This window comes from Callorhinus ursinus, unplaced genomic scaffold (genome assembly GCF_003265705.2).
Source record: "Callorhinus ursinus isolate GAN/ISIS: 27379988/994484 unplaced genomic scaffold, GSC_fseal_2.0 scaffold7, whole genome shotgun sequence".
Lineage (NCBI taxonomy): Eukaryota > Metazoa > Chordata > Mammalia > Carnivora > Otariidae > Callorhinus > Callorhinus ursinus.
This window is the reverse complement of record NW_027397069.1, coordinates 68065761-68089176: the sequence shown is the minus strand read 5'-3', so window position 1 is coordinate 68089176 and position 23416 is coordinate 68065761. Positions and strand designations below refer to the sequence as shown.

Sequence of the window (23416 nt, the reverse complement as noted above, 5' to 3'; positions counted from 1 at the left end):
GGTATTGCATTGAATGTATAGATTGCTCTAGGTAGCATAGACATTTTAACAGTATTTCTTCTTCCAATCCATGAGCATGGAATGTTTTTCCATTTCTCTGTGTCTTCCTCAATTTCTTTCATAACTGTTCTGTAGTTTTTAGAGTACAGATCCCTTAGCTCTTTGGTTAGGTTTATTCCTAGTTATCTTACGGTTTTTGGTGCAATTGTAAATGGGATTGATTCCTTAAGAGAAAAGGGATTTCTTGAGGCTGTGCAATGCAGGGTATAAATAATCCTGTTGAATAGTCTAGCCTCATAGGAATACCCCCTCTGTAGTGATGAGTATTCATTTCTATTAGATATGGTATATCTAACCCCCCTTGTACAGTGCTGGATAAAAAGGAACATGACTTTCCTCTTTGTTCCCTTCGAATGGACTCCACAGAGACAAATCATTTCATTAATTCTTCCTTCAGATAATTAGGTCACGTTATGAGAGATTAGGTGGCAGCATTTTTTTCTTTTTCATTTTTGTCTTGACTCTATACCCCGATCAGCTTACATGTTTCTCTAGTCTTCATCACATTTACTAATCGTATCTTAGGATATATATTTTGGAGATGGCTAAACTTCTTCATGCTCTATTTTTACTCTGGGCCATCTCAATCCAGTGCCCTGATATACTGCAGCTCAAACAGTTTTTGCTCAAATACGAAACCATCTATTTATCTCTTAACTGTATGAAATAATACCATCTGTGCTCTCTTCAGTTTAGATGAAGAGTGTAAAATCGTGGAAGGTTGAGCTGAAAGAGACTTTATAGACCATCATGTCTAACCATAAAAAAAGGCAATATTGTAGGCAGTTTAGTTGGGTACAGTAGTGCTAATGTGTTTTGTTGGGGTGCACGTCACCTTCCACAATTATTGTTGTCGGATTTATAATCTGTAACATGTACACCTTAGCTATGAAGAATCTCAGCAGTGCCAAGACCATCTCTGTGTGATGCTACTGCTTAGTGATAGTTGAATAACCATGGTCAGGTCTCTCTGAGACTTAACTTCTTTGTAAAATGAGGAAAATGAATATCTACTTTGTCAGAGTTATTAAGAGAATATACAATAAGTTGATATAGAGGAACACTTTGTAAACCATATTTTTTGGTGTGGAAAGAGCATTGAGCAGGAAGAAAAATAAATAAATATGGAAATCACTCAGTTCTTACATGGGCTTCTAGCCCAGAAGACATAAGATAGACTTAAAAGGAATAGTCTTGGAAATAAAAATTTGCGATATTTTACATTCAGTGCTCTTGGCCAGTCCAGCAATCATTGATTACCCTACAGAAAAAAGTTATAAGCAGTCCTGTTAAATGGAAAACTCTATCTGCGTTCAAGAGATTACGAAGAATCATCTAGTTGTACTTCAAGGCATTTGCGTTATTACATATGGTAACTTAGAAAATCAAAGATATTGAAGGACTAGTAAAAATGCTGTAAACCAATTTAAAAAGTGTACAGGCTAGCATATTTTTCAAGGCTGGCTTAATGGCTGTGGCATCGATATCAGTGGTTACTCTCAGAATGCATTAAATATGTAGATTTAAATTCTTTTTACAAGTAAAAACAAAATTTTGTATTTAGTTCAACAAACGTTTATTGAGGGTAAAATGAGGAATCAAAGATTGTCCCTGTCCTCAAGGTGCTCATTGTCAAGTAGGGAAAACAAACATGATGAAACAATGGAAAATGCTAGGATGGAAGTATAAAGAAAGTGCTATGGGCACCCTGCAGGGATGGGGGAAGTATAGGAGTAGGGAAGAAATGTCAAGACTATGCAGAGGGAAGCAGTGTTTTGGCTGAGACTCTGAAGTTTCATTGTCCCGAGGGAAGAAGAGCAAATGAAACAGTGTATAGAAAGACAGGAGGCATGAAAGAGTGGGTTTTCAGGGACCAGGGTGGGTCTCAGGATGAGTTTAAGGCAGTAAGAAATGGCTATCCCTTGATAAAAATAAGGAATGAATATTGGCTCTATACTACTACTTCCTGATTGGCTGCTTACTCAGTTTTTACATTTCTTTATAAACAATTTTTTATGGTATTTTTTTCCAATCACCCCTTTTTTACCTAATTATATTAGGAAAAGTAAAAATATATATCATTTAAAGTGATTCCATTTTCAGGTTTTTGCATCTATTAAAAGTTTCACTGTCAATAACATGCTGATGGGCTCTATAAAACAAAGCATTATCCAGGCAAAGGTACTATTGTACTAGAAATATTTGAAACCTCTATCATTCTTTTCCTATCAGTGAATGATTTATCATAATTTTGAACAGTTAGGCCTTCAAAATCTTCAAGAGGTCAGAAACCCATTTTGCAGATGAAGAAACTGAGGTGTATAGAGTTAGTTCTCTTTCCTTAGTCGCAGTGAGACTGGAGTATGTTAGGATTATTGGATTACGGGATTATTGCTTTTGATTTTGTCAAGTTTCTTAATCCCTGTTCATACTGTGAAGTTTCAGTTTCTGTCCTAAATCCAAAAGTGGGAAGTGTTTGTTCTTCTATGGAAATCTATCACATGATATTCATAAAGTGCTCAAAGTGCACGATACTGTAAGCAGCTAGAGCGAGGAGCTAGTTCTCTCACTGTTCAGTTTAAAAGAAAGGACATGTAGCATTGATTATTCATGAAATATTGATTATGGAACTAGTTTACATTCCTCAGAAGTCAAAGTATATGAAATGTGCTTTCAGTTTGTTTTTTTTTTATCACAATTAATCATCTGTCTGAAGTGTCTTCACTGGATTCCTCTTGTGTAAGAAGTACATAGCTTCCTTCATTCCAGCTGGTGCACTTGACCACACTGCAAAAGCAAACAAGATACTTTAAAATTGTGATGAAGGCAATACATAAATAAATAACCTGTATTCTAGCTTTCCTCTGATTATGTGGCTTCCAATAAATTATGCAAATTATATGTAGAAGGAATATAGTAGCATTTTGAGTACAACTGACTCACTGTGCATAGCATTCTGAAAATAATAAAAAATCTACAGTTTTTTTCTCTTCCAGGTACCTACAATGTCCATCCGTCCCATTGTTTATTCTGTAGTCCACAAAAAGTAGCTGTGACTATAGTTATGGCTGAAGTTCATGTTCAATACCTATAACTGAAGCTGGGAGAAGACATCTAGAATTTAAAAAGCAGTAATGGGGGGCACCTGGGTGACTCTTGGTTTCGGCTTAGGCCGTGATCTCAGGGTTATGATCAGGGTAGTGAGATGGAGCCCAGTGCTGGGGCTTGGTGCTCAGACAGAGCCTGCTTAGGACTCTCTCTCCCTGTCCCTCTACTTTCTCCCACCTCAAGTAAATAAAATCTTTAAAAAAAAAAGTATGTAATTGTATGTTAAAGATTTTCTTTATATGAGCGAGAGGGAACACAAGCAGGGGACAGGAGGGGCAGAGGGACAAAGAGACTCCCCGCGGAGCAGGGAGCCTGAGGCAGGCCTCGATCCCAGGACCCTGAGACCATGACCTGAGCCGAAGGCAGACGCCCAACTGACTGAACCACCCAGGCGCCCTGCATGTAATTTTATTTTTTAAAATATTGAACAGTATAGGGTTAAAAAAAATCTCAGAAGACCATCTATATTTACATTAGAAACATTATTAAAAGGATAACTATCTTTTAGCTAGCTGCATATGTGTTCATAATAGGTATATATAAATATATGAAGAATAAAATTAAAATTACCCATTAATCTACTCCCCAATTTTTTTTTAAGATTTTACTTATTTATTTGACAGAGAGAGACAGCGAGAGAGGGAACACAAGCAGGGGGAAGTGGGAGAGGGAGAAGCGGGCTTCCCACGGAGCAGGGAGCCTGATGCGGGGCTTGATCCCAGGACTCTGGGATCATGACCCGAGCCGAAGGCAGACGCTTAACGACTGAGCCACTCAGGCGCCCCCTTCCCCCTTCCCCAATTCTTATTAACATTATGTTTCATGCTATGGATGCACCATCATTTATTTAATCATTCTCTTGTTGGACATTTTGGTCATTTAAAAAATTTTTTTTGTCTTAATGAACATCTTTATACCAGTGGACCCTTGCACAATGCAGGGGTTGGGGCATCCATGGAGTTGGAAATGTTCATATCACTGTTGACTCCCTAAAAACGTAACTACTAATGCCTACTATTGACCCGGAGCTTTACCAGTAATATAAAGCAGTCTATTAACATGGATGTGGTATGTTTTATATATATATAATGCTGTATTTTTATAATAAAACTAGAGAAATGTTATTAAAATCATAAGAGAAAATCCATTATAGTACTGTATATATTGAAAAAAATCTGCATGTTAAGTGAATCCATGCAGTTCAGACCTGTGTTATTCAAGGGTCAACTGTCTATAAATTTTTTACATTACTGACCATTCCCTTAGGATATGTTTCTAAAAGGAATCACTGGGTCAAATACTATGAACTTCTTAAAAAAGCTTTTGATACATGTTTATGAATTGCCTTCCAAAAATGATAGTGCCAAATAATAGTACTACCAGCAACATATAAGATTGATTGTCTCATCGTGTACTCATTAGCACAACGTGTATTTTTAATTTTGCCAGTTCAATAGGTGAATGGTCTCTTTTTAAAAAGCTATCTAGTAAAGATAACTTTTCATCAATATTACAGAGGAACTGCAAATATTGTTATACTCTTACATAGATCTAGGTATCAAAATTAAGTAGAGACAATATGTACTGAGGTCCTACTATGAATAAATGTAGGGCAGTCCTTTAAGGAGTTCACAGTCTTGGCAGAATGCGTAAAGCCTGGGTACATCGGTACTTTTCACCCTTACTCACCCCACCCTAGCCCAGTGCTCAGGAGAAAGCAGAGATGCCTTTTGTGCCCCACCTTCTACTGATCCCCATCACTGCACTATGCTCTTAGCCATGTGGAATGGGCAAAGCCCAGCAAAGAAGGGCAGTGCACTCTCAGCTCAGTGTGCTGGCCCCACAGAATGTGTTGACCCTGTTTGCCTGGGCATTTCAGCGAACACTTACCTAGTTAGATCATACTTTTCATTAACCAAAAGGCAAAGGGAGAAATAAATATTTCTCTTACATGTCTGACTCTGGTCTTTTTATTCTAGGTACTATTCACAAATAGAATTTAGTACTTTGTGTTTATTTGGGTACTTACCTTTAAAACAGGAATCATTAAATAAGCCAACTCTCTGGAAAGAACATTCCTGATATTCAGTGTTCACTATTTGCTCTTGTCATCAACCCAAGACTCCATATTAAAGTCTGTCTTCTTTTTTTAATCTTTGACCCTCAGAGGATATTATACTCTAGGAAATCATAGTTTTTATCTATCTATCTATCTATCTATCTATCTATCTATCTATCTATTCTTGGATGCTAGTTTAATCAATTGTTCATATTTAAAGAGACAGGGGGTAGCTATTCAGAGTCTGACCCAATCTTTCTTTCTCCCAGTTCTGGTCAGCCTTGTCATTGTCTCTTTCTTCTTAGGTTTCCAACATTATCAATAGATGTCTTCATGTCTAAAATTTATTGAGGGGGCACCTGAGTGTCTCAGTTGGTTGAGCATCTGCCTTTGGCTTGGGTCATGATCCCAGGGTCCTGGGATTGAGCCCTGCATGGGGCACCCTGCTCAGCAGAGAGCCTGCTTCTCTCTCTCTCCCTCTGCTGCTCCTCCTGCTTGTGCCCGGTCTCTCTCTCTGTGTGTGTCAAATAAATAAATAAAATCTTAAAATTTATTGAGAAAAGTACATTCTGAGGCATGAGGCAAAACTTTGTTAAAAAGAAAACCACAGGCCCAAAATGGTGTCAGGTAGGCCAAGTTATCAAACCTGGACTGACTGAATATGTAACTTAACTGCAGTTCCAGCCTTCCCCAGAGACAGAATCTTCACTAGTCAGGCAAGAGTTTTCTGATCAGCACCAATAAGCCTGCCCCATGGGCCCTCTCCATCCCGCAAAGGAAGATGGGGTCATCTACCTGATAAGACCCCCTGCCCTTCTTCTTAAGGGAAGGTGACATTGCCTGAAATAATTATTTCTCCTCTTTTGTCAATAACATCTTGATCCACCCTCCATTCTGTGAAAACCTTCCACTCAGCACAGCTCCTCAGAGCTCCCCTCTACTTGTTAGATGGAATGCTGCCTAATTCATGAATCAATTAGTTAGAGCCAATTAGATCTTTAAAGTTACTCAGTTGACGAGTGCCTGGCTGGCTCAGTCGGTTAAGCATCCAACTCTTGATTCTGGCTCAGGTCATGATCTCAGGGTTGTGAGATCGAGCCCCACGTCCAGCTCCATGCTGAGCATGGAGCCTGCTTAAGATTCTCTCTCCCTCTGCCCCTCCCCACCCACTCGCTCTCTAAAATAAGAATAAATTTAAAAAAAAGTTAGTTGAATTTTTTCGACAACTTTAGCAGTCTATGTAATTTTACCGGTGAGGTTAGGGAATTCATTTAATCCAGCTAACCTTTGATAAAATGATTAAAAATAATTACATACCATAGACTGACAGCTGGAATTAGTAATAGAACAGCAGACAGCAGAAAGGTGAAGCCTGGGTACCAAGCAACGGTCGCTGAATAAATTCCATTAAAAGTAGAAACTGCAGCAACTCCGCCAAGTGTTTCCAAGAAAGCAATGCAAGCAAACAAGGTGCCTGTTTGGGGTCGGGGTGTGCAGGGAGAAAAAGAAAGGGCTGAGTTACAAAACAATAGACAAAATGAAGGGAGAAAATTGTTCCTCGCTGAAAAAGCAAATGTGGGGCACTGCTTGGTGAACAGAAGCTACTGCCTCTAAATCCCTGAGAAGCCAGTAACCCATTTTACAGGTGAAGAAACTGAGGTCACCAGTTTTCCCTGACCTGATGTGGGGGAAGCTGAAAACACAACAGTTTGGATGTCAGTCGGGCAAAGGTAAGAGGCTCCAGTAGCGGACACATTTGAAAAGGCGAAAGATTTATATGATCTGAAGAGAAACCAGAGTATACCAGTGGACGCATTTGAAATCCACAGTCTCCTCTCCCTGCACAGCCGCACACATAGCCACAACTACCACTGTCGTTATCTCCCACTCGGTCCCTAAGCTGGGGACATCTGTGACACCCCCATATGTGTAGGCCCCGGTGGCTCCCTCCCACAAAGGTCCTACCCTGGGGGCCTTTTGAAAGTTAAAGCAATCCTTTTCATCTGCTCCTCAGCTCTGGCAAAAGTGACAGCAGCAGACAAAGACAGATGATCCGCAGTTTGAATCTGAGCCCTCCCTTCAAAGTGAACAAATTCAGTCCACACGCTTCTTCGGTGTGACTCTTCAAGTAACTCTCTGTGCTCTCGTTATGCCATGATTTGATGTTGAGTGATTCTTTTCTGCCTCCCCTGCTTGAAACTGCCTCCACTGTGAGGTGGCTCACAAGGCTGAGTGAGCGGGGATCCCGCTGCCGTCTGCTACACTTGCTCCACACCACATTTGGGAGAGGGCAGTAGGCCCTGGAGCATTGTGTGAGAAACACAAAGTGGCTACATGGCTAGTCCAAGCTTGTAATCAGAGAAAAGGGCTCATTAAGTCTACTGATTTTTAGTTTTGTCTGGCATCCAAGAAAAACATTGACCAAGCAGTTAAACCTCTAGACAGGATGTACTTTTCTTCCTCTTCGTCAAATTTTGCATCACCAAAGTTCTGTGACAGTTTTCCACTTCCCATGACGTCCCCAGTATACATTCCTATGGAACTTCTGCAGACTCTCGCATTAAGGCATGGTGCTTCTTCCTTACTTTGCCAAGTTTACCTTTCCATGGTAAATGGTAATGTATTTGTCTTACAAACAATGCAAATCATGTAAATAATTGTATTTCATTGGACTGATAAGAAGGAAAAGGCAAGCTTGAGGGTCACCTTTCATAACTGGATTATGGTTTACATGTCTATGTTCTAATTTTTCCCATGGTCTTGGTTTAGTAGACTGTGTTGTGTGTTGATTTTTATGTATTTAAGCTTTTTGCCCTAGTATATATATTCTCATACGTTGCTTCTCATTCTTCATTCAATGACAGGTCACATATTCATAAAACATAAACATAGCCCTGAAGAATATTGTATTTTCACATATATGTCTTCTTTTAACTAAAACAAAAGCTCTGTTCATGTCAAGTGCACATCTACTTTGTTTACTGCTGTGTCCCAGGGCCTATCTGTCCTGGCACGTGGTAGATATGTTTAATCCTTATTTGTCAAATGAATGAATAAAAGCTTAATTCAAGAGCTCAGTTATCAATCAGCAAGTAGCATAAAGACCTACTGCTTCCATGTTTTATGATAAGACAGGAAGTCAGTTTAATTGGAAGTACTCCTCACTATCTAACTAATTATTTTCTTATATTTCTGATCCCTTGCCACAGCTAGGCACAGTGCCATGGAAGACAGACTGGATTGTTCTAGTCCTTTTATGCAATGGCTTAAATCCATTCTTGATGGCAAGTTGGTTCAGGCGGTATGTCTGTCTGGCATAAACCACCATACTATTACAAAGTAGGGTTTGCTTGTAACGTCCCCAAGTAGTTCAACTTGTTTAATAGTTATCAGAGATAAGCTGGAATAAATAATAAGTGCAGGTTAATTTACTTCCTATACTTTTTTTTAATTCAATAGGCCTTAAAAGTCAAGTCTGTTTTTACACTATTCCAATTTGTAATCACAAGAAGTATGCAGGTAGTGATCAGGTAAGAGGTCATCCGGGGTGGCTCTAGCTGTGAGCGTCACAGCTGTATGGAGCACAGAAATTCCAAAATAATTACCCAAATCTAGTGTTCTCTCTCTTATTCAAGATAATAGGGATAGTAAGAGGCTAGTGAGACATTATGCAGTGTTTTCCTTCTCTGATTAAAGTGCATAACATTTTCACAAAAATATCCCATTTTTAAAAAGTAATGAAGGATGGGAATATATTTAATATGGAAATTCTGACATCACCAAAGGGATTTTGTAGTTTGCAGTTAAAAACAAAGTAATTATCCTATCCTAGAACAATGGAATCACGATTCACGAAGTTATAGTTCAGAATATGGAATGCCAAAAAGTAAAACATTTTGAAATGTCACTATATTTAACAGTATGAAATGACTTTTAAAAAGCCTTTATAAATAAACTAAACCAAATATAAACAGAAACAAACTATACACCCCGACAAGTCTATGTTCCAAGTTAAAGCAGGCAGATTTTTCTATTTTCGCTGAACAGCTTTGAGATATAATTCACATACCTTAAAACCCACCCCTTTAAACTGCACAGTTCACAGAATTGTGCAGCCATCACCCCAGAAGAAACTGTATCCATTCCCAGTCACCCCCTATCTCCCCAGCCCTGGACAGCACTTCTCTGATTTCTATCTTTATGGGTTTTCCTTTTCTGAACATGTCATCTAGATGGAACCATATTTATATGATAATATGTGGCCTTTTGTGTCTGGCTTTTTTCATTTAGCGTCATGCTTTCAAGGTTCCCCCACAGTGTAGCAAGTACCATCAGGACTTAATTTTTATTGCCAAATAATATTCCATTAGGCAGATATACATTGTGTCTATCCGTTTGCCAGTTCATGGGCATTTCCATTTTTTTATACTTTTTGGCTATTATACATAATGCTATGAACATTTGTATATAAGATTCTGTGTGGGTATATGTTTTCATTTCTATTGGGATTTCAATTCCATTCTATTTCCAGGATTGGAATTGCTGAGTCATAAGATAACTCTATTTAACTTTCTGAGGAGCTACCAAACTGTTTTTGCAAAATGGGCGCATCATTTTTTTTCGGCCAGCAATGTAAGAGGGTTCCAATTTCTTCACATCTTGGTCTGTCTTTTTTCATTTTAGCCATCCTAGGGGGTCTCACTGTGGTTGTGATTTGCATTTCCCTGATGGCTAATGATGTTGAACATTTCTTCATGTGCTTATTGGCCATCTGTACACCTTTTTGGAGAAAAGTCTATTCAAATCCTTTGCCAAATAATTGGGTTTTCTTTTTGCTGTTGAGGTTTTTTCTTTTTTAATTCCAGCGTAGTTAACATACAGTGTTATATTAGTTTCAGGTGTACAATACAGTGACTCAGCACTTCCGTATATTAGTCAGTGCTCTTCGTGCTAAGTGTATTCTTAATGCCCTCCACTTATTTCCTCCACCCCCCACCCACCTCCCAAGTTCCTTATTATATGTTTGATTTACAAATGTATTCTCACATTCCATCGGTTGTCTTTTCACTCTCTTGATGGTGTCCTTTGAAGCACAAAAGTTTTTAATTTGGATAAGTTCTAATTTATCTATTTCTTCTTTTGTTGTTATGCTTTTGGTGTCATATCTAAGAAACCACTGCATAACCCAAGGGAGCAGGTAGGATTTTACATACTATAGTTACACATTTTTATATCCCAAAGTGGTTTTCCAGTTAATCATCGTTACATAATCTATAAACAGCTGTGTGCATAGACAGCTGCATCTTATGAGTAGAAGAGAACCAAGAAATATATTTTAAATGTAGTGAATTATGCAGTCTTGCCCAGTGTTGACTAAACTGCCATAAATACAATAGCATAATTATGAATGATCCATCAATAATTAATATGAGTATTTGCACCAGGCTAAGACATGAAACAAAAGAAAGCTTCAAAGTCTAACAGTATTCATATACAGGGAGGAAGGAGGACAACCCCATATGCCTAATACCTAACTAGTAACTAGTTCCAACCAGAAATTTAATTTTTTGTCCTTCTGTATTGGTCATTCTTTGCCTTCCCTTTCAAACTGTTTGATCTCCTGTATCCTGCTCTGTGCTTGGGGGGCTGACCCTTCGGATCAGATGACTTGGATTTCCTTGCTAGCCTGACTTTCTGTTGTGCTTGGTCAATGGGATAAAGGTAGAGAGAAAGGTTGTGGTGTTCTGTCTCTGCTCCCTTCTTACTGGGCCATCTTCTCTGGGTGCCTTCACCAATGCCCACCCCTCATACTGCTGCCCTTCTACTAAACCAGCTGAGTGGGATCCTGTTTATGCTAGGACTCTAATTCAGGCCTAGCTCTAACATTTGTGGGGTCCAGCGTAAGAATACAATGAGAAGCCTATATATTATATTCTAAGTATTTAAAAGTTACAGTTCGAATAAACAGACTTAACTAAGATATATTCTGTTTCCCTCTCTGAGAAATATACCATATTATATACTGTCACAATGATTTGGAGGGTCAGGAACAAACTTAGAATTCTCAGATTTTTTAGAGTTCCGTGTAGGAAAATGACAGCACTGGCAGAGCTAGCTAGCCCTTGGCCCTCAGCCCCCAGCTGTAGCCCACCCATGTTATTTTCTACCTCTTGCTCCATCCTGCTCAGAAAGGATCATTTACACATGGCTGTAGACACCCCACTCTGTAATTCTAAGGTTGGGCCAGATCTCCTATAAAGAGTCATGGCTTGGCTACCCCTCTGATCTAGAGGGGAGCACACTGGGGTCACAGTCCACCCTCAGGCTAAAGGGTCTGAGGAGGAGTACCATCCAGGCACTCATGGATGTGAACCCAGAGCTGTCTGGTGGGGAATTATGGGGGTCCAGGTAACCAGAGTGTAGTCTAGAAGGGGTAGGTGTGGTGGGCTCCCAGTGGGCATCTGCCTAGCTCTGAGCGCTGCTCTCCTCTTGGGGCGGGGTCTGGCCAGAGCAAGCTTCTAAAGCAGGAGACCCCAGGCAGAGGCACCCCTGCCTGAATATAAGCCTCTTCTGAACACAGAACTTACCACTTAATTCAAAAGGAGTTCTGAGCATAAAAAGGGTTGTAGAATATTCTGAAGAATCAAACATTGGTCGTACATAGATTTGAGTTGGTACAGATTGTAGATTCATTATTTCCCTCCAGCAAATTAAACTCACCTTGTTCAGTAGAACGAACCACTTTGGATACCATGGAGCGTAGAACAGAGAGTGGCACAATAGTGAAAAGGAACGGCAGCCTGACTGTAAGAGAAATGGTGGGAAATCATGGGCTAAATCAGAAAACCAATGGTCACTTTTTGATGTGAAATGTTTTCTCTCTAAGCATCCTAACTCACTGCACCTATGGACTGAAGTAATTAATTATAGACTTCTGTTTAATGAATACACAGATACACTGCAGACAGGCCAGCTCAAGGTTCGTTTGCCCTCTTATTCCAGTGCTAAGAACAAGAGTTCGGGGAGGTTTGAGGTCTAGATCTACATATTCAGCCAATTGGGACCGATCTGCTATTTCCCTGATGATTGTAGAAACCTCTCATTTAGCAAGGTGTAACTTAGCTTCCACATTTGTTTTCTGTTTTTGCTTTTTCAGACTTGGCATTCTTAGTGTCTGCATTCTTTTATCATATTGATGCACGTATTGATAAATTGGTTCTTTATCTTTCTGCCTCTTCATCTTTGTGTGGAATAATTTCATGAACACAGATTGCCTCTCCTCTTAAATTATGGACCCCTAATAGTACCATTTCTAGTTATAGCAATATATTATTTTTGCAGATGACTCTAAAGTTTTCAGTGTGATTTCACATATATTAACTTACTTGGCCTTGGCAACTCGAAGGGAGACAGGGAGAACTGACATTTACTGAATACAAGGCATTGTGCTAAGTGCTTTACAGTGATTTCTTCTAATATTCGTTATAACCCAGTGAATTCGGTGCTACTGTGCCCATTTTACAGGTGAGTAAATGAGGGCCCAGAGTAGTTAAGTAACTTGCCCAAGATCACCTGGTACTATAGATGGACATTAAGCCCAATTCTATTTGGTCATCCTGCTTCCCTGCAAGGGAGCAAGAGGTTGACAGTGCCTTTGTAAAAAAGATGAAATTAGACCTTTCTCAAGGTCCCACTTTACAGATCCCTTAGCTCTTTCAAAGGCAGCATCTGACTCAAGCCCCACTGAAACCACTTGTGGGGTAGGTAGTTAAGGAAGCAGTCTAGTTTGGCAAAAAGTGATTTATCAAAAGCCAATTAATGAAATGACCAATTTGCAAAAGGCTGTCTTAAAGAATTTTCTTTTTGAATATCTTCAATAAATATGAATTTTATAAATCTTTTGAGTGTACTTTATATAATGCTCTTTAAAATTTTTATGGAAAGTAGCCTTCTTAGCAGCATATTTATGGGGCAGAGGGAGAGGCAAAGAGAGAATCTCAAGCAGACTCCTTGCTGAGCAGGGAGCCTGAGTGGGGCTCCATGTCATGACCCTGAGATCATGACCTAAGCCAAAACCAGGAGTTGGATGCTCAACCGACTGAGCCACCCCAGTGCTCAGTGCCCCAACCTTCAGCATTTAAGAAATATGCAAGTTGGCAAAAGCTGTTTTGAAGAACTGACTCACAAGAAGAATGTTCCTCAAAACAATTTTTTGTCAAGTATACAAATTTGGAAAACTGTGGTTATTCAGTGAATTGCTTTTTTTTTTTTTTAAGCAAATTGGCTTTCAGTTTCTGGCAAACTGGCTTTTAACAAAGTGCCTTACTTGAACTAGAATGCATTAAATAGAGAATTATATATTAAAAGTTTATCACCCAACAGACTAAATTCATTTGATATAAACATAAATACATGGTTAGTTCTAAGGCTACATTTGTAACTTACCTAAAAACATCATCAATGTTGTTTTGGCAAAAGCAGTCATAACCATTCCTGCCATGGTGGTAGAGATTCCAATGAAGGCCATATGAATGTCTTCCATACAGTAAGAAAAAAGCCATATTCCCAGGAAACTACTAAAAAAAGTGATGCTACCCAGAGCTGATCCATAACCTATAAAAACTTCATTCCAGCAGAGTGGTGAATCCAACTCATAAAGGATAAAGATGGGGGAAACGCCAATTATCACAAAAAAGTAAGTGATCATTGTAAAAAGTAACAAACAGAGATAATACCGTCGCTTACCAGAAGCATTTTTAAAAAGCATGGAAGTTCGGTAAAATAGGTTTTTAAAGCCTTCACTACATGACATGGAAACATTCTGAGATGAAGATTCTTTCACTGAATCACCAAGAAAAAATGAAATATAAATCAAATTAACAGTATGAGCCATAGCAATAATTAAAAAGGACCACACAAAACCTAATTCTCTGATAAAATAGCCAGAAGACAGTCCTGTTGATACAGTGACAAGTCCAAGTATGAAGTCGATTATAGCTATTCGAATTGTTCTTTGTTTCTGTTCTGTACATTGATCAACTATGTAGGCAAAACAGGCTCCTAAAAATGTCGTGTAATTGCCACAAAGTGCACCGATGAAGGTAGATGCAATCAAAAGCTGGAATGGAAAAGCAAAATAGGAAAGCAAACAGAGCCAAACACTGATTGCAAGAGCACCAACAGAAGACAAAATCAAAGGGAATTTTCGTCCTTGATGATCACTATGAGATAGAAGTATGAATGTAGACACCAGACCGGGAATTAACCCACTTATGTCCATCTGCAGATTGAAAAGAGACACTTTCTTCTGAACTTCCTGCGAAGAGACAAAAAGAAGACAATGTGTTTACAGAGATATAGACAACATGCATAGAAATATCATGATGCATACTTTTCTTTACATTTCCAGTAAGTCACCAACAAGGAATCTCTGGTGCATGGGTTTGATACAGCCTGAATCTTCATCCAGTTCATAAAGCAAGTATCAAGAGGCAACACAGTAATTGAAGCTCAGGCATAATATGCAAGTACCGTGATGGGGATTTGAACTCATAAACAGACAATTGTGTATTGGTGCGTGTGTGTCTTATATAGAAGATCCACAGACCCCAAGACATCTGGGACTGGTCATATAATGATTTTTCTTTCTTCTTTCAACAGTTTAGCACTGAGATCATGCCCACTGTTGTAAAGCAAGAGCAATACCCTTTCCTGTGATAGATCTGTCTACTTAAAGGGGAATGAGTGTCACATGTAAATGTCATATCTGATAGACCTTTATTTAGGAAGCACTTGGTTGCTTTGTTCACATGTGTCTCCACAAATAAGTTTCTTCTAATTTGTTTCTTTACTTACTAAAAAATAAGATAAAACCCAAAGAGCAGCTTTGCACTGACTAAAGATGGTAGCATGCCATGAACTGAGGAGTAAGATAAACCCAACTCCCCGGAGGACCATAATCACCAGGTACACACACAGACTGGAAGATGTTACAATCATTACACTAGTTATTTGATGGGAAGAAGTTTGGGTGATTCAAAAGCATTTTCTGTTTGCCATTTCTCTCTGTATTTTCCAAATTTTATATAAAGAGTATGTGTCATTTTTATACTAGGGATTACTAAACTCATTTTTAAAAATAGATTCATGTAATATTTAGGAAGACCCTAAAACAACTGATGAACCACAAAAATATCAAATTCTGAAATTAATAATTTTTTTAAAGAGACAGCCTATGTTTATTTTTATATATTCAAATAATGCAAGCAATTTCAGGTTATTAGGAAATGTTCTAGTCCCTCAGGCTCAAACCTTCAGTCATCTTTGTTTCTGGCCTTTCCCTTCCTTCATGCCCACCAACACCTAGTGCTTCTCGCATCCTTTACCTCTTTATAGTCCCGGAGCTGCCCCTGGAAGGACAGGGCTCAGAGTTTTCACCTGGACTGCCCTGGCATCTGGCTGGCTCTCTCCTCAATGCAGTCTATGATGCCAGCCCTCTCACTTTGCAGGTCATACACGCTAATGGTGGGAGCATCTTACCAAAACGCACTAGCGGCATGTCTCTCACCTGCTCAGCCCACGGCCTGCTAGAGAAAGCTCACACTCCTAGTCTGTTGTGCAAGGCCACCGAGATGCGGTCCAACCCCACTCTTCTGCATTATCTCCACTCACCCCTCGCCCCAGTACTCTATGGTACAGGCACAGTCCATAGTCAAGTCCCACTTGGATTTCCCTGAAATGCCCAAACAGATGTAATCTTTCCTTCTATTGAAACTTCTCATATGGCAATTATCATTCCCCAGTTACATTCTTTGGTGTAATGATGAAGAGCTCTGGAGTCAGATCAATTTGGATTCAGATGTAGTCAGTTCTTTTTTTTTTTTTAAAGATTTTATTTATTTATTTGAGAGAGAAGGAATGAGAGAGAGAGAGAGCATGAGAGGGGGGAGGGTCAGAGGGAGAAGCAGACTCCCCACTGAGCAGGGCACCCGATGCGGAACTCGATCCCAGGACTCCAGGATCATGACCTGAGCTGAAGGCAGTTGCTTAACCAACTGAGCCACCCAGGTGCCCCATACTGTAATCAGTTCTTTACACAGCAGTTAAGAGTGATCTTTAAAAACAATCAGCTCATGTCACTCCTCTGCTCAAAATCCCTCAGTGGCGGGTGCCTGGGTGGCTCAGTCGGTTAAGCATCGACCTGCCTTTAGCTCAGGTCATGATCCCAGAGTCCTAGGATCAGTCCCATGTCCGTCTGTCGAGCTTCCTGCTCTGGGGGGAGTCTGCTTCTCCCTCTGCCCCTCCCCCCCCACTCCTTTTCTCAATCTCTCATGCTCTCTCTCAAATAAATAAAGTCTTAAAAAAAAAAAAATCCCCCAGTGGCGTTCCTTACGCTGGAATAAATCCGAATTCCTTGCCATGGCATGGGTGGCCAGACATCATGACTTCTCTGATTTCATGTCCACTTCCTCACTCCCCTCAGCTGCAAGCCATTCCTCAAACACTCTGTGCTCATTTGCCTTTTTACTTGCTATTCCCTCTGCCTCCCTCCTGCAGTTCACTTCCTCAATTCAAATGCCACCTCCTCAGAAGGCTTCTGTGACTCATCACACAATCCAAAGCAACCCCACTAATCCTCCCCCAGCGCTCTGAACTTGTCTGGCTGTATTTTCTTTAGATACTTGCTACCCCTCGACAGGACGGGTTCCTTTCATAGAACTGCTCAGGTGTGCCCTCTCCACTACAGCATAAGCTCCAGAAGGGCTGGAACCCTGTCTTCTTCACCACAGTATCACCAGTTCCAGCAACAGTGCTTTCCAGGGCGCGCCCTAGATACTGGTTGCATGGATGAATAAGCAAGTAAAATGGGCCTTGTAACTTGCTAGCTGTGTGTGATCCTCACCAAATCATTTATCCCTATAGCTTCATCTGACAAGAGAGGGTAACCAGAGTCCCTATCTTGCAGGCTGTTGTGAGAGTTGCATTTAAAGTCAGGATGTCAATATAAGGCACAGATCCTATTACGGATTAGTGCTTAATCAACTTCGGCTGTTTTCATTTTTACTATGTCAGGCTTCCTGAGCACATCTCTGTATCTCTAGGGATATAAAAGCCATCAAGTAAATATTTACTGAATAAAGAAGTAAATGAAACAATTATCTTTTAATCAACTTGTCAACAATATGTTCCAGTTTGAGATTCCTCCTCCCATTTCCACCCCTCCCCCACATCCTGTCTTCTGTCTACTGTCATTCCTAACCCAGCCTTTTACACAGACTACTCTCCTTATCTGCAACCTATACCTTTTAAACTCTGGAGAATTATAATTATATATTAGGTAAGGAGATGGGACAAATCAGAGTAAAAAGTGCTATTTCCTGTACAAGTTTGAACAGAATGACAATGTAGAGATAGATATAACTTAAGGAAAGGAATATCAATTTTTAAAAAGTCACAATTTCATAGGCTAAAATGTATAATTACAATTGAGCAGAAAATATTCTCTATCTCCTAGTAATAAGGGATTGTGTTAGTTATTAAAAGGTTTATAAATAAATTACTGAATAAGAACAACTTCATGATCTGGTTTAATGCCAACTTGTCCCCTCAAATAGCAGCGTCCCTATCTTGAAAGTACCTGAGGAGAACAGACCACAATGGCCAATTTAATACCTCAAAACCAGTCAGTTAACCTGGAAAGGACAGGGTGGGAAGGAGGGGGTGACAAGGGTCTTAAAAATTCCTTCCTCTGCAAAAGTCAACAAACATGCCTAGAATTCCCTACCTCTTCTCCCTCAGCCAAGACCTTCCTTCCCACAGCCTTGCCATTTTGTTAAGACGTCCTTTAGAGACTAATCTTGCCCAAAAGAAGTATGTGGGTGTACCTTATAGTCAAACTCAAAGATTTGAAAAATAGGTTAGATCAATATTTATTTATATGGATATATATATTAATCCCAGTGGATTGAAAAATAAGACTTTTATTCATATAGACTTTCAAAATGGTAAGTGTAAGTCAAATAGCTCAGTGTATTCTTATGTCTGAACCCTGAAATTCATATTATCTTGCATTCCAGTACATGCGTCCATGTATGTATTTGTTTTATAGAAGGATAAATAAATATGGTATAACAGTAAGAAGTTCAATACATTATTGTGTTATGCACTTTTCTTATAAGTAATTGGCCTTTTGGGGGAGTGGCAAAGAAAAACCTGAACTGAAAAAAAAATCATTTATTTATTTTATTAGGGACTGACCCTGTGCTATGAAATTTTGTTTTTAGGGTTATAAGAACAGTTCTCAAACTCCTAAACTTCTTTTAGTCAGCGAGTGGTCAGCACCCACCAAGCAGAGCTGGGAATTGAGAAGGAAGCTCATAAAACAGGCAACATTTGTCCTTGGATTTAAAGGTAAAAGGATAGTCTTTCTTTTTTTAAGATTTTATTTATTTATTGAGAGAGAGAGAGAGAACACAAGTGGAGGCCAGAGGGAGAGGGAGAAGCAGACTCCCCGCTAAGCAGGGAGCCTGATGTGAGACTTGATCCCAAGACCTAAGCCCAAGGCTTAACCGACTAAGTCACCCACGTGCCCCAGGTAAGAGAATATTCTTATACTGAGCAGGAACAGTGTCCAGAAAAGGGGCCAGAGGGAAGTGCTGAAGGTGATGGTGGTGCCTCCTGGGAAGCAAAGGTGTTCCTCCTTCCTAAGGAGCTAAAGGTGAGTGGCCCACCTGACCTGTCTCTGTCTCGGTTATGGGTGGAGACAGAGGTGCTTTCTGGCTCCCCAGTCTGAGAAAAAGCACCTGTAGCTCTAGAGCGCCACTTTAAGGGAAGGGACCTAGGGCAGTATGTCCTCTTGAATATTAATCTAATTAAAAAACAATGAAACAACAATCAACTTAAACATTCGGCAAAAATCTTCAAAATGAGACCACTGCTCTGGGCAGTGGGGGGCTCTCAGCAACTAGGTAAGGCCAGAGGGGGCCGACAGTCATCACCTGCACAGTCACAGAGGCCACCAAGGTGACTGAACCACGGCCTATCTCCCTTTACTCTAGGAGGGCAAGGGCAGCAGATTTCTGCAGACGTTCAAGTCCTCTTCCCTCCCTCCCATTGCTCCTGGTGTCTGGTAAAGGAAAGCACAGAATCCAATATAGAAACTGATGAGCCTTTTGAACCTTTTTACTCCCTGGGAATGACATATATATATATATATAAATAAAAGGAAACATTCTTGAAATCAGGAGACAAAACCGCAAGGTGAGACCCTTGGCCCCTCTATTTTTATGACCTCACTTTACGCCGGAACCTTGATGTCTGTATGGGTCCCCAGTAATTATCAGTTCCAAGAAAATTTCTCCCATGGAAATGAGAAAATGAGGAACAGCAGAGGCTGTGCCAAACAGCCAGGCCTCAGCCTAGCAAGGTTATACCTGACACCTCGGGGAACACCTCCGGAAATGCTAGAGCCTTTCTTCTGGGCCCTTTGCCATTTCTTCCAGGCCTCAGACTCATCTTCCAGTCACACCTGAATTCTCTTCTACTGAGGAGAAAAATCTTAGAGCCAGCCAGCAGGTGATTCGAATTCCCTTAAACTCTTCTTGTCCTTTGGGGAGGCAGTCCCACTCTTTTGCCATCACTAAATATCCTCTAGGGAAATAGGTCAACGTTTATAAGTGTGGTCTGTTTTTAAGGCTTTCTGGGGGGGGAAATTCCAAATCTGAATGCATCTCCTTTGCATCTGGACATTGGCAGACTTTGATTAAAAAAAAAAAAACAAAACTGAGGGAGCAGGAGAATGGCGATGTACCTTCTGTTTTAAACAAAAAATTGGGGGAGGAGGCTGGAGAGGCAGAAGTACTCTGTAATATCTGGCTAAACATTTTCAGTGCCCTTAGCACCAAAGTGAGTGCTCTCCTCCGCAGGTAAGCTCACACAGCGGCTCCTCAACATTTGAGAGTCAGAGCTGATCTGAGAACAGCAAAATAAGGAAGGACACGCTGCTTCTCCATCAGCCCACGATGGACCCCAGGGCCCATCGTGTTCAGTGATGGGCTACGTTCTGGGAGTCACTGAAAACTGGGTCATGTACATGCCGTAGAAGGGGGGATGGGAGGAAGCAAGCAAGGGAAAGGCAGAAGCACCCTGTTTGACCCCACTGAGGTCACCCAGTACTCATTCCAGCTGGCCTTGGTCAAACCTTCAGGCTTTTGGGTGGGAAGGAGGAAGGGCACAGCCACTGGGGAGATGAGATTAGGCTGAAATTTTCTCAGAAAAGAGAACAGCCAGTGTTACAGAAGAAGTAGAAGGGGGTTTTACTTAGAAGAAGCAGATTAGAGGTGTTAGGAAACTTCAAACAGGAGAACTGAATAAAGGCTCTTGACTTGGGATTTAAGAGTTTAAGGTGACCCTTGAGGAATCAACGGATGATGAGTGCAAGGCCCTCTTTCATTGAAAACCCCATTATACATTCCCCTTTTATTACATTTTAGGGATATTTTAATTTCTTACCTCCTGGAATGCAAAAATGGGGCTGCTTTTGTTTTTTCCACACTCAGAAGTATTGCTATCAGATACAAAACTGTAGTTGCCCGTGTCTTCCCATATTCTTCTATACACATATTGGGTTGTTAGTGGGGTAGTCAAAGTCATAGCAAACGCACTAAGGCAAATGGCAGGTTCTACAAAGAAAATCTTCATATTGCCTGGGTAGGTAGCTGAATTCTGTGAGAAAGAACGGGGAAGTTAGAGGAATTTTGTGGAGTAAACAGGCAAACTAGGGAACAGAAAGCAGTAAGCACTTCCTAAGAGATTAATTTTTACTTTGGAATAGGTACGCAGTAAACCCGAGACTCTAGTACTTCCTATTTTTAAGAGTTACCACCTTTTAGGACTCACGCCTCCTTAAAATAGTTTTATAAGTTGTCACCCATTTTCATTTGGAATAATCTCACTACAGTCCCCACTTTGTATACTGCCAACCGGTTTTCATAAGGGAAACAGTGAGGTTCCTCTGAGAACAGGACAGTTGCGCAATTGTTTGTTATTGTTATTTTGCTGCTTGTTAATAGAACAGGAAGGAGGCCTTCAAAAAGCAGCTCCCAATCATAAAGGGATTTTTTTTTTTCTCGTTTAAACTCATCCCACGGTTACAGTCTTCCTGCCAGGCTAGGCGCGGGTCCGATCGTTTTCGGGGCCCGCAATCTCGAGGGGCTTTCTCTTTGGGGGGGTGCCCTGCGCTCCCTGGGCACCTGCCCAGCAGCAAATGCTCCCGGGGACACTGGCCGCTGTCTGGGTCGGGGGCCGAGTCTGCACCGCCGCGCAGGGACGGGGAGGGGAATTTCCGTTGAATTCGACCAAAGGCACCTGTCGGGGAAACTCAAGCTCTGATTTTAAAGCAAACCACTCCTGCGTCCAGAGTCACGACGGCGATAGTTCGCTGCGCAGCCCTCGCTCGGCTCCTCGGCGGCCCTGCGGACTCGGTCCCACGGAGCGGCGGGAGGCGCCGGCGCAACGGGCGGCGACTCCCTGCGCCGTCGGCAGTCTGTCCGGGGGTCGGCGGGTGGGTCTGTGGGTCCGCGGCCCGTCTGGTGCTCGGCCCACACTTCCCCCGCCCGCCGAGCACCGCCGCCCGCCGAGAAGGCGGGGCCGCTGGGGTGCGGGTGTTGCCGCCGGCGTTGCTGTCACTGTCCTGCTAGGCTCTCCTGCCATTGGGCCCCGTGGCCGGCGACCTCGCGGGGATTGGTCCGCTCGACGTCACTCTCGCGAGCCCGCCCGCAGAGGCCCAGGGTGATCCCGCTTTGCCGGGTTGCCGGCTCCCGGCTGCTGCCTGCTGGGCAGCTCCGTGGGCCCGCTCCAGGGCTCTGCAGTGAGAAAACCTTTCTGGGCCCGGATATCGTTTTTCACAGAAGCACACAGGAGATCAGTTGCAAAAGTAACATATTTGGGATGCAGCTCCCCGTAGCATCCGGGGCACAGGGCAGGTGCCCTAAGGAACGCAGAAGATGGGGACAGACAGGGTAGGGAGCTCCCGTGGAGGGTGCGGGAAAGAGTGCTACTCGCAAAGGGCCTGATATGTGGTCTCTGGCTCTTCCTGGTAGTGTGACCTGGGGCAAATTATTTCATCTGTATGAACCTCCATTTCTTTGTCAAGTGGACGCCACAATCCCACACCTAATGAGGGTTTCTAATGAAACCCTCAACACGTGTGTGTACAGCGTAGCCCTGGAGCAAAGGAGGGACTGTACATGCCTTCCAACAGGCCCACCAGGAACACACCCGAAGTTGGATTTATTAGTTTTGGTGAGGAGGAGGAATGCATACATGAGGAACAATGGGGTATCTCAGTAGAGGCGTTAGAATTTGTTACTGGATTTGGGTTGATGCAATTGTGGGAAGTGTTCAAGAAAGCAAGGCCAGGCACTGTATTGGATGCTGTCAGGAAGTGGGGGTAATCCTATGATTGGGTATCTTAATTCTTAGTAAGAAGGAGTGAACGCTAGATAGAGGTTAAAGCCATTACTGATAAAGAAGCAGCTTGTAGTAGACATTTTTGGTCATTTTTGTGGTTTCAACAATGTTCCTGATCTGTGTTCAGACAAGACTGTGGAGTGGTCTTGTTTTTGTCTTGATCATGGTCATAGAATGCCTTTGTCTGATGTTATTCTGTGAAATTGTTTTTAGTCCACAGAATGTGGTCCCAACGAGCTCATAGCAACATCAAGGACAGTACCCAGATGTCAGAGCTGCTGTCTCTTCCTCCATGCTCAGCAAATGATAGTTAAGTCACTAGATCGTTGAGTCGGAAGTCTTAGATTTGAATCCTAATTGCTACTTGTAACCTACAACTTGCCACTTAACTTCTCAGCTTCTTCAAATGAGCATTTATGAAGCACTTGATATGAGTATGAAACAGTGGAGCATGGAGCTTGGTTGGAAAGAAGGTATACAAAAATGAACAGAACATGGTTGCCGAGGAAGACATCATATTTTAAAATTGTAGTATACTGTACTAAGTGCTAAATTAGGGGCACATTAGAAATGGGATGGGCAGTGAGAACAGCCGACTGACCAAGGAGTGTTGGTCTGGAAGGGAGAGGTAGAGATCTGACCACTTCCCAAGATCACAAGGGAGAAGAAATGAAATAATCTATGCAAAAATGCTTTTGAGAATTGTAAAGCACAGCATAG

General features: G+C 41.4%; 1 protein-coding gene across 3 annotated transcripts; it reads right to left on the bottom strand.

Moving 5' to 3' along the window:
* Nucleotides 1–1612: 1612 nt before the first annotated feature.
* Nucleotides 1613–21888, bottom strand: SLC46A3 (solute carrier family 46 member 3). Of its 3 annotated transcripts, XM_025875115.2 has the most exons (6): nucleotides 21593–21882; nucleotides 20738–20950; nucleotides 13673–14543; nucleotides 11948–12031; nucleotides 6545–6701; nucleotides 1613–2847 (listed from the first exon to the last, which is right to left on the bottom strand). In XM_025875115.2, the coding sequence occupies exons 2-6, from the start codon at nucleotides 20924–20926 to the stop codon at nucleotides 2763–2765; spliced, it is 1386 nt and encodes a 461-aa protein (XP_025730900.1). In that variant the 5' UTR covers nucleotides 20927–20950; nucleotides 21593–21882; the 3' UTR covers nucleotides 1613–2762. The 3 variants fall into 3 exon arrangements, with proteins under 3 accessions (XP_025730900.1, XP_073750837.1, XP_073750836.1); XM_073894736.1 differs by lacking the exon at nucleotides 6545–6701 and having other exon boundaries at nucleotides 21593–21888; XM_073894735.1 differs by having other exon boundaries at nucleotides 20738–21882.
* Nucleotides 21889–23416: the final 1528 nt, after the last annotated feature.